General features: G+C 37.5%; 1 protein-coding gene across 1 annotated transcript in view; it reads right to left on the reverse strand.

Moving 5' to 3' along the window:
- LOC128644513 (DDB1- and CUL4-associated factor 11-like) overlaps positions 1-12,441 on the reverse strand; it is a gene marked incomplete at its 3' end in the record, with an annotated part of 165,635 nt that overhangs the window by 85,299 nt on the left and 67,895 nt on the right. Inside the window, exons 8-9 of the mRNA XM_053697097.1 lie at positions 8,666-8,720; positions 4,742-4,810 (exon numbers count right to left, since the gene is read on the reverse strand). Coding sequence (XP_053553072.1) covers positions 4,742-4,810; positions 8,666-8,720 — 124 coding nt within the window. The remainder of the gene's footprint in view (positions 1-4,741; positions 4,811-8,665; positions 8,721-12,441) is intronic.

Genomic DNA, 12,441 nt, shown 5'->3' on the forward strand with positions numbered 1-12,441 from the left:
TTAATTTCTACAAAATCTATCAGAATCTCTAGGAGGGAAACCCTTGATATTGGGGATAGAGAACTCTTTCCTTGTTCACTTTCCACCCATGCGATCTCAGAAATGCCAGTACTACGTCCGTATGAGACTTGGCAACTTGGATGTTTGACGCCTGTATCAGGATGTCGTCTAAATAAGGGGCCACTTCTATGCCCCGCGGCCTAAGGACCGCCAAAGTGACCCCAGAACCTCCATAAAGATTCTAGGGGCTGTAGTTAACCCAAAGGAAAGAGCTACAAACTGGTAATGCCTGTCTAGAAAGGCAAACCTGAAAAACCGATGGTGATCTTTATGCATCGTAATGTGAGGATAAGCATCCTTCAAATCCATTGTAGTCCTCTATTGACTCTCCTGGATCATAGTTAAGATGGTACGAATAGTTTCCATCTTAAATGATAGAATTCTAAAGAATTTGTTTAAGATCTTTTAGATCCAAAATAGGTCTGAAGGTTTCCTTTCCTTGGGAACCACAAACCGATTTGAGGAAAACTGTGTCCCTGTTCCTCTATTGGAACTGAATGGGTCACGTACACAATGCAAGAATGTCTCTTTTTTTATTTGGTTTGCAGATAAATGTGAAAGGCAAAAACTCCCCTTTTTTGGGGGGGAAAGCTTTGAAATCCAGAAGATATCTCTGGGGTATAATTTCCAATGCCCAGGGATCCTGGGCATCTCTTGCCCACGCCTGGACGAAGAATGAAGTCTGCCCCCTATAGGATCCGTTACCAGATAGGGGTCCGTTCCTCATGCTGTTTTAGAGGCAGCAGCAGGCTCCTTGACCTGCTTATCTTTGTTCCAGGTCCGGTTGTCTCCAGACCGCCTTGGACTGAGCAAAAGTTCCCTCTTATTTTGCCTTAGAGGAAGTTGATGCCACACCTGCCTTGAATTTTCGAAAGGCACGAAAATTAGACCTTTTTTGTCCCTTGATTTGGACCTGTCCTGAGGAAGGGCATGATCTTTTCCTCCAGTGATATAAGTAATAATCTCCTTCAAACTAGGCCTTAATAGGGTCTGCCCCTTGAAGGGAAGTTAAGTAGCTTATTTATTAAAGTCACGACAGCTGACCATGATATAAGCCATAGCGCTCTGCGCGCCAGTATAGTAAAAAACAGAATTCTTAGCCGTTAGTCTAGTCAAAGGAACAAAGGCATCAGAAAACAAAGGAATTGGCTAGCTTAAGTGCTCTAAGCTTGTCAAATATATTCATCCAATGGAGCCTGTAAAGCCTCATCAAGAGACTCAAACCAGAACGCCGCAGCAGCAGTGACAGGAGCAATGCGTGCAAGGGGCTGCAGGATAAAACCTTGTTGAATAAACATTTTTTATCCATTGGATCTAAAAAAGCACATCAGTCCTCGCAAGAGGTAGTGGTACGCTTAGCTAGAGTAGAAACTCTTCTCTCCACCTTAGGAACTGTCTGCCATAAGTCCCGTGTGGTGGCAACTATTAGAAAACATTCTTCTAAAAAATAGGAGGGGAAGAGAACGGCACACCTGGTCTATCCCATTCCTTATGAAAAATTTTAGTAAACCTCTTTAGGTATTGGAAAAACATAAGTACACACCGGCACTGCATATTATTTATCCAGTCTACACAATTTCTCTGGCACTGCGATTGTACACATTCATTCAGAGCAGCTAAAGCCTCCCTGAGCAACAAGTGGAGGTTCTCAAGCATAAATTTTAAATGTAGAATTATCAGAATCAGGTTAAATCATCTTCCCTGAGTCACAAATATCACCCACAGACTAAGCATATTGTGAGGTAGTATCAGACATGGTTCTTAAAGCGTCTGTATGCTCTGTATCTACCCCCAGAGCTGTTTTGCTTTCCTTTAATTTCAGGTAGTCTGACTAATACTGCTGCCAGTGTTTTTTATTATACACAACCTTTGCCATGTCTTGTAAAATAAACGCTATGGGCGCCATTGATATACTTGGCGCCATTTGAGCGTGAGTCCCTGGAGCGGGAGTCAAAGGGTCTGACACGTGGGGAGAGTTAGTCGGCATAACTTCCCCCTCGACAGAATCCTCTGGTAAAATAAACGCTATGGGTGCCCTTGATGTACTTGGCGCCATTTGAGCGTGAGTCCCTAAAGCGGGAGTCAAAGGGTCTGACACGTGGGGAGAGTTAGTCGGCATAACTTCCCCCTCGACAGAATCCTCTGGTGATAATGTTTTTAAATACAAAAAATGATCTTTATTGTTTAACATGAAATCAGTACATCTGGTACACATTCTAAAATGGGGTTCCACCATGGCTTTAAACATAATAAACACAGAGCCTCCTCTATGTTAGACATGTTAGAACTAATAAAGAGACTAGTAAGCTTGGAAAACACTTTAAATCAAGTTAACAAGCAAATATAACAAACGTTACTGTGCCTTTAAGAGAAACAAATTTTGTCAAAATTTGAAAAACAGTGAAAAAAGGCAGTAAATCAAACGAAATTTTTACAGTACATGTAATAAGTTAACAGAGCATTGCACCCATTTGCAAATGGATGATTAACCCCTTAATGCAAAAAACAGATAAAAAAAAAAAAACGACATTTTTTTTAAACAGACACAACAAAACTGCCACAGCTGAGCTGTGGATTACCTTCCCTATAACTGTTTCTATGCAAAATTTAAGCCAGCCATGTGGAAAAATTAGGCCCCAATAAGTTTTATCACCAAACATATGTTAAAAAACGATTAAACATGCCAGCAAACGTTTTAAAACACATTCTTATAAGAGTATGTATGTCTATTAATAAGCCTGATCCAGTCGCTATCACTGCATTTAAGGCTTTACTTACATTACTTCGGTATCAGCAGTATTTTCTTAGTCAATTCCATTCCTTAGAAAAATATATTACTGCACATACCTTAGCATATATCTCTATCAATCAGCCTGGTACCAGTCGCTTTCACTGCATTTAAAGGCTGTACTTACATTACTTCGGTATCAGCAGTATTTTCTTAGTCAATTCCATTCCTTAGAAAAATATTTTACTGCACATACCTTATTTGCAGGAAAACCTGCACGCCATTCCCCCTCTGAAGTACCTTACTCCTCAGAATGTGTGAGAACAGCAACTGGATCTTAGTTACGTCTGCTAAGATCATAGAAAAAATGCAGGCAGATTCTTCTTCCAAATACTGCCTGAGATAAACAGCACACTCCGGTGCCATTTAAAAATAACAAACTTTTGATTGAAGAAATAAACTAAGTATAAAAAACCACAGACTCTCACAACCTCCTATCTATGTTGAGACTTGCAAGAGAATGACTGGTAATGGCAGTTAGGGGAGGAGCTATATAGCAGCTTTGCTGTGGGTGGACTCTTGCAGCTTCCTGTTGGGAAGGAGAATATATCCCATAAGTAATGGATGATCCGTGGACTGGATACACTTAACAAGAGAAAAAGGTTTTGTACCTGTACTTCTGTTTTTCATAGCAATAACATTTATATGTGCCCCTTAAGGTTGCTTGGATCTTTGGAGAAAACCAAGGCTCATTTTTTAGAAGCATATTGTTCCCTTCCTTCTGATTACAGCTTCTAAACCTAAAGTGTTTGCAATCCTTATGCCATGGTAGATCAGCTCTGACTGGCACTTTGTCACTTTGTTATGCTTTCAGGTTTACTCTCCTCATTTTAAAGGGATAGAAAGGTCACAAATGAAATGTGCAAACTTATTAGAAGCAATTTTGCTTATGGACGTATATTGCTTTTTTTTTTTACCTTTATATCCCTTTAAATCTCTAATTTCCACACAACTACAAATATACTAAATATATGACACAGATGAAGCACACCAAGAAGAATCTGTTCATTAAAGGGCTATAAAACCCAACATTTGTCCATGATTTATATAGAACATGTAATTTTAAGCAACTTTCTAATTTTTGCTATTCATTTTTATTCATTCTCTTGGTATCTTTTCTTGAAAAACAGGGACATGAGCCGGCCCATTTTTGGAGCACAATATGGAAGTAGTTTTGCAAGAATGTTATGTCTTTGCAAGAGCACTAGAGGGCAGCACTATTTCCTACCATGTAGTGATCTAGATGCCTACCTAGGTATCTCTTCAACACTGAATATAATGGGAACAAAGCAAATTTAATAATAGAAGTAAATTGGAAACTTCTGAATCACAAAAGAAACTATGTTTGGGTTTCATAGCCCTTTTAAAGACAATAAATGAGATAAAACTAAAGTTCTACAAGTAGTGGGAATTCTACACCTACAGCTAAAGAATATGATTTAGGTCATTTTCCTTCCTGATCGGTCACTAAACCAGAATAATAAGATGTTACTCGAAAAGTGTTGGTGGAGCAGTTTTTCTGAAAAATACCATTAATTCTTTAGAGCTGGTCAATTGTGTTGGATTTACTTTATATATCTGTATGCAAACAGTGTTTAATAACCAAATTCATTTATATTCAATTACTCTGTTATGTAATATTTCCTATTATTCACTGTACTACACACTCTGGAGTGTAAACCGCCCCTCTGCTGAATACGCACTATTGAAATGCATTTGAAGTTATCCAACATAGGTGACAACAGAAACAATGATTCTGGGGTTTTTTTAATCATTCATCAATCAACTGATTTCTAGTAAACAAACCACACACAACTATCCCATTGCCTAAATACAGACCCCATAATAATATTTCACTTGATATCACAAACAGCCTATGCATTATTTACTTACCCGCCAAGAACTTCCCTTCCGTCAGAGGAGACAGTTAAGGAGAAAACAGCAAATCGTCGTTCTGATGGGCTATTTACGGAGAAAGTAGAATTAACAAGGATACATTAGTGGAGAGGAAGCAGAAAGAGATATAATAGACTATTAAGAGATATTAAACAGTATGGCATTGTAATATAAAGTGTTTAATTATGTGTAAATAAATAAAAACCTTGCAATATACTTTTAATTTATTTTGAGTCTCCTTTTCCTATAATTTAGCTGTCAAATTGTTGGTTTGGTTTTCTAAATTCCACAGAGCAATAGATGCAGCCATGTCTGAACATAAGCTTCCCCTTATCTATATCTCCTGCTGAGGACAAATAGGTACAGGTATAAACTAGGGCTAGGCAATAAAATAGATTGTGGAAACACGCTGAGAGAAACATAGGATTGAGTAATTATCTAACAGGGTTTTCACACAGCCTTGATTGCAGTCTTTTTATTGAAGTTTTATATCTGTCCCTATTTGTCCTCAGCAGAAGAGATGAGGAACATTTTCAAACATGGCGGCACCCATTACTAGAAACTACTTTATAGAAACTAAACCTCTTTTATCTACATATTATTCTAAGACTAATATTTGCATTGAATACATAATTATGTCTAGTATTTATTGAATGTTTAAAGGGATAGAAAGGTCATAATTGAAATGTGCACGGGTGCATTTCAATTTTAAGTAAAAGCATTTTTGCATTATATTTCCATTAGCAAAAATACTTGTAGTAAAAGTTATTTTTGCTTTTCAGTGGCATACGCACATTTACCGTGAGGGCCCACGCATCAGTGGTGGTGGTATGTATTGTGCCTGTGAAGACTTCATTTGTGTCATATATATGCCACTGAAGGTGCAGTGTCTGAATACTGGTGCACGGGCACAGCATATGTGCGTATGTAATAGATGCATTTTTTTACTAATGGAAGTATATTGCAAAAATACTTCTACTTAACAATGGAACGCACCTGTGCACATTTCCAATTTTTTTTCCCTGTGGTTATTTTCACATCTAGCTATTTGTAGACATTGTTTGTGATTGGTAAAAGTTTATACTAAGTGTATTGCAGCAGCGATTTCCATAGGTTCAGTCCTTTTCTATGTTAGTACATACGTTGTATATAGCCAAGAAGTTCTTGCTTGGGTTTTGTATGTTTACTGTGTATGCACAGGTATAAGTAACTTGTAGGGCTGCAACTAACGATTATTTTCATAATCGATTAAATCGGATTAAAAATAAATAAAAAATCCCATATTTAAAATAAAATCCACATACTGAGTGTTATAAATATAAACTTCAGACTAAAACTTTAACACAACCTTGGTGGGATATTTATCTTTGTTAACTCCACCAATGCAAGGGGCTTCTTAAAGTAAGCCTAGACTTCATTATAACAATATCTTGAATTTCTATATGCAATGATAAATAACCAGCTATAAAGGTTAGGGAAAAAATATCTAGTCTGCTCTTAAAATAACAGATATATACTTTTAGAGGTTGAATTTGGTTCATATTACAATTAATTAAAAATATTTAAAAAAAAAAAAGAAAAAAAAAAAGTCAAAAGCGCTAATGACTGACTATATCAATACCAGGACAAAGCCTTACACATTTATCTATACAGTAATATAATCAACAATAGCAAGCAATCCGCTAATAATTGTGCAAACAGATAATAGTGCACATCAATTCAAATAACAAATCTCATCAGTCTAGTGCTAGGTGTAAATAACAAGCTCGGCACTAAATCATGCAAAACATAGTCCCAAATCACCTGATTTAATATAAACAATCCAAATGATGACTCCGATTATTTCTTGGTTGCACATAAGCCAAGGGTAGTTGTAAACTTATACTGTTCAGAAAAAGTGAAAAAGTAAATGTCTGTAGACGTCCTTTAGGCTAAGGGCATAACCATAAAAACACAATACCAAGTGCAGGAGCTCATTGGAGCAGTTGGTGCTGTGCACAGACTAATTGCAAAACAACTAATTGATTATGAGATTCGTTGACAACTATTTTCATAATAATTATTATCGATAATATAGTTGTTGCAGATCTAGTAACTTGTGAATATTATTAGCATTACTCGCGGTATCAGTAATTTGCCTGAATCTTCTTAACATGTAACTTCAAGTTGATAACCTTTTTTTGGAGTAACATATTTCATATAAAAGGTGATGCCTGTAATCAAGGTGTAATATTCAATTTTATATTCATATATCTGTATTTAAAAATTCCTGAATGAGAAGGTAATAGGTTATCTTATTATCCTGTCATTATTTGTGCGTAGCATACTGCAAACAGTAGGATTGTATTTATTATATTCTGCAGCAGTGTATTTCTTTATTACCCTGCATGGTTAAGTTATACTTTTTATGTACTTTTTTACCTGTGATTGCTGAAACCCTCCCCAGAAATCATTGCGTTTAGAAATATTAGCACATAGAAACGACAAATGTTAAATTAGTTTATATATATTTTCGGAACGCTGGTGGGAGTTGGGGGTTTATGGAAAGTATCCCATAAAAAAATCAGAACACACACTGATTAAAACCCCTTGCAAACCAATTCAAACCACTCTATGAACGAATATTAAACTGTCTTTTTGCAGCCTTGAGAACCATATTTCTATGTTAAAGCCAGCAGAACTTGAAAACGTGTCCTATTCCTGGCCCTAGAATACCACATGCTTATTTCTGGTGTGTATATCAGCACAAACACAGGCATTGTTTGGGAAGTATGCTCTCTGCATGGAGCAGAGGTAAAGCATTTTTTGCAAATACAACAGTATGTTGGGGTTCTACTGACAAGATTCTGCACACAAAAAGATTACAGGCCCATCACCCAGATCAAATAAATGTATTTTGTTGCAGGAGGAGAGCTGTGCAAAGTGTTTCAGATTTCCAGTAAGTGAACACTTAAGCACCAGGAACTCACTGCCTTTTGTATATTTGAAAGAGGGGCACCTAAAATAATATGATCATATTGTGTGACTAAGATCCCATTTTTATTTAAAAGCATATTTTTCTGATAATATTCTTTGCAATTTAAATATGTCGATATTATTGTGTGAGATGTTTATCCCCAATCTTATTTGAAGAGTGCAAGTATATTTAGCAAATTGAAGTATATATTTAAATATGCTATAACTATGTGGACTCTAGTGGTAGAATGTGCACCTACACTTTCTTGTTTTTTTCAATTAATCATTGCTGGTCACCTTGGTAGCACTTCCACAATGTGTGTGCTAGGTTGCAAATAGTCTTTGTGGTGTGCTTAACCAAAAAAAAACCTTTGTTGTATCACCTAAAATAAACCCCTATTGATTAAAAAAACACAAAACAAAAACTGTTCTACTAAATGCTAAATGGAAAGCCTTTTTTTCATTCACCATTCAAAGGTGATACGTGTGTCTATAGCGTAATTTCCCTATGTCTATAGAATATTTCTATTAATACAGTAGGTAATAAATTCGGACACAAGTTTTTTTACTCGCAAGGCTATGCAGGTCTCCTTGGTTTTGTTGTTTGCTGCAGTATTCATGACAGCTGTGGCACAGGTTTACTAGAGTGACGCACATTTCTGATCTGGTTGAATAAATTACCTATATTGAATAAAATATACTTACACCCAGTCTAGAGATAGAGTATGTTATAATAACCCAGTATGTGGTGTACACATCACAAATTAAATAATAGGGACAAGCCCCCAAAGTTAAGGGCCTGTAGTTCCTAAAATTCTAGCTCTTATTTTTGCATTCTTCGACTTAGATCCCTATATAAGATATTTCCGTAGCTACTAAAAAATGTGTGCTTGACCATCTACTCTGTATACTGGCTGTTTCCTAAGTTTTGAAACAAATTTAAGCTTTAGTATATAATCTTCGTACCTGAGATCCAGCGCTGTGTGCATCTCTGATTCACCATTTATGTTACAGACATGAACTGAAATGAGAATAGTAAAAGTGGGTAAATAAAATGATAGGCAAAGTTGAATTAGGGAGGACACATGTCACTTCCTCTGTATCAGTGTGCTGACTGGAATGAATTGCTGTAATTGTATTGACATGGTTTATTGTACAGGTGTTACAAGGGGCAGTCTAAAGCAAAAATGACAGGCTCTACTTTGTTGCGCACATATTACAAGTTGAAAGTAAACTAATGTAAAGAGTGAGTTTTAATTAAAAAAGTGTAGTAGTGAGTAGTTGCTTCTCTTGTTTGTAAATTCTTAAGTCCAAAAAAATCTACCATTTCTCCACTAAATAGACGATTTGTTTATGATATGGGATGGCCCATCAACAGATCTGCAGTTGTGGTTTCAGCGGCTAAATCAGGTCCTTCCTAATCTCCAATTCAAAATACATTTTAGTGGAGAAATGGTAGATTTTTTGGACTTAAGATTTACAAACAAGAACAGCAACTACTCACAACTCTATTCCAAAAAGAAACGGATAAGAATTCCTTATTACAAGCTACTAGCTGCCATCCTCCTGCATTAAAGAGAGCACTCCCTGTATCACAATTCAAGCGAGTAGTTCGAAATAATAGTGACCCGGCTCCAGCAAAAAAACAACTCTTAGAAATGAAGAAGAGGTTTTTACAACGTGGCTATGATGAAATACAGATTGACAACCAATTAAAAAGATTCTGGGATCTGCAACAAGAGGAGGCCTTGTCACCTCAAATCTGCAGGCCGATGGACAATAGGTTGTCTTATCTTACAACCTATACGGTGGACAAGAAAGATTATCCAGCAGCATTGAGAAAAAAACAGGGAAATTGTCAGTACTGACACTACCCTACCTTTTACCAAGATGGGACCTCCAAGAGTTGTATTTAGAAGGTCTAAATCAATATGAGACACTCTGGTTAAAGTGGATCCAGTGGAAAGTTACAAAAGAGTACTACATGGTTAAATCCCCCGAAATGGGGATGCTATAGGAGTCTTGGATGCACTACATGTAGTGGCCTTAGTAACACCAAAACATTCATGCATCCACACACTAACAAGAGATACACTATTAGACACAGAGTTACATGCAACCACACATGTGATTGTTCCATTATGATCTTGGAGATCACCCTTGGAAGAAGAACTAGAGGCGGAAAGATGTAAGCAGGTTGGTAAAACCAAGGAACTGCTAACACATCCACCATCTCCGCCTGAGGATCCCTGGACCTGGAAAGATACTTGGGAAGTTTCTTGTTTAGATGGGAAGCTATCAGATCTATTTCGGAAAGACCCCACATCTGTACAATCTGAAAAAATACATCTGGATGGAGAGACCACTCCCCTGGATGTAAAGTCTGACGGCTGAGATAATCCACTTCCCAATTGTCTACACCTGGGATATGTATCGCAGAAATTAGACCAGAGTTGAAATCTGCCCAAGATTCGAGATACTTCTTTCATCGCTAAAGGACTGCAAATCCACCCCAATGATTGACATATGCCACAGTTGTGATATTGTCTGTCTGAAAATGAACGATTCTCTCATTAATAGAGGCGAAGCCTGAAGAGCACTGAAAATAGCACAGAGTTCTAAAATATTGATTGGTAACCTTGCCTCTTGAGGATTCCAAAACCCTTGTGCTGTTAGAGACCCCCAGACAGCTCCCCAACCTGTGAGACTTGCATCTGTTGAAATTACAGTCCAAGCAGGACGAACAAAGTAGGCCCCTTGAACAATAAGGTGATGGTTTAACCACTAAGTCAGAGAGAGTTGAGTGTTGGTATTTAAGAATATAAATTGTGATATCCGAGTATAATCCCTGCACCATTGATTCAGTTCAACATGCAAAGCTGCAGAGGTCTCAAATGAAAACAAGCAAAGGGGATCGTGTACGATGCTGCAGTCATGAGACCTAAAACTTCCATGCACATAGTCACTGAAGGGAATGATCGAGACTGAAGGTTTCGAATGGCTGAAACCAATTTCATTTGTCTCTTGTCTGTTAAAGACAGAGTCATGGACACTGAATCTATCTGGAAACCTAAAAAGGTGACCCTTGTCTGAGGAATCAAGGAACTCTTGGGTAAATTGATCCGTCAACTATGTCTTTGAAGAAACAACACAAGTTGATTTGTGTGAGATTCTGCTAAATGAAAAGATTGAGCCAGTACCAGGATATCTAAATAAGGAAACACTGCAATACCCTGCTCTCCGATTACAGATAGAAGGGCACTAAGAACCTTCGAAAAGATTCTTGGAGCTGTCGCTAGGCCAAATGGAAGAGCAACAAATTGGTAATGCCCGTCTAGAAAAGAGAATCTCAGAAACCGATAGTGGTCTGGATGAATCGAAATGTGAAGATATGCATCCTTAAGTCTATTGTGGACATGTACAAAATGCAGAATAGTCCTTATAGTCACCATCTTGCAAGTTGGGACCCGTACAAAACGATTCAAAAACCTTAAGATCCAGAACTGGTCTGAAAGAATTTGGAATAAAAACCCAGACCCTGTTCCAGAAGTGGAACTGGTACAATTACCCCTGAAAGCTCCAGATCTGAAACACATTTCAGAAAGGCCTGAGCATTCACAGGATTTGTTGGAACGCGAGAGAGAAAAAAACCTTCTCACAGGAGGTCTTATTCTGAAACCTATTCAATACCCTTGAGAGACAATATTCTGAATCCAATGATTCTTAACGGAACCTGCCCAAACATCTTGAAATAATTTCAATCAGCCCCCCACCAGTAGAACTGGATTGAGGGCCGCACCTTCATCCAGTTTTGGGGGCTGGCTTTGGTTTCTTAAAAGGATTGGATTTATTCCAACGCAAAGATGGCTTCCAATTGGAGCCAGAGTGCTTAGGGGAAGAAGTGGTTTTCTGTTTTCTATTCTGACGAAAGGAACGAAACCGATTAGAAGCTTTACCCTTAGATTTTTGATCTTGGGGCAAAAAAACTCCCTTCCCCCCAGTAATAGTGGAAATAGAATCCAACTGAGAAACAAACAAATTATTACCCTGGAATGATAGAGATAGTAACCTAGATTTAGATACCATGTCAGCATTCCATGGTTTGAGCCATAAAGCTCTTCTAGCTAAAATAGCCAAAGACATAATTTTTAACATCAATCTTGAGGATATCAAAAATAGCATCACAGAGAAAATGATTAGCATATTGAAGCTAATGAGCAATGCTAGACAAATCAGAATCTTTTTCCCGTTGTGCCAAGCTGTCCAACCAATAAGTCGATGCAGCCGCAACATCAGCCATAGAAATAGCAGGCCTGAGAATATAGCCAGAATGTAAATAAGCTTTCCTCAGATAAGATTCAATTTTCCAATCTAAAGGATCCTTAAAAGAAGTACTATCTTCCATAGGATTAGTAGTACGCTTGGCAAGAGTAGAAATAGCCCCATCAACCTTAGGGACTTTTTACCAAAACTCTAAATTAGCCACTGGCAAAGGGTATAACCTTTTAAACCTAGAAGAAGGAACAAACGAAGTACCAGGCTTAGACCATTCCTTAGCAATCACATCAGAAATAGCATCAGGAAAAACCTCAGGAGTAATCATAGGAGGTTTATAAACAGAATTTAAACGATTACTGGATTTGTTATAAAGAGGGCCAGACTCCTCAATATCCAAAGTAACCAATACTTCTTTCAACAAAGAACGAATATACTCAATCTTACAAAGATAAGTTGCTTTATCA

This window comes from Bombina bombina, unplaced genomic scaffold, assembly GCF_027579735.1.
Source record: "Bombina bombina isolate aBomBom1 unplaced genomic scaffold, aBomBom1.pri scaffold_798, whole genome shotgun sequence".
NCBI lineage: Eukaryota > Metazoa > Chordata > Amphibia > Anura > Bombinatoridae > Bombina > Bombina bombina.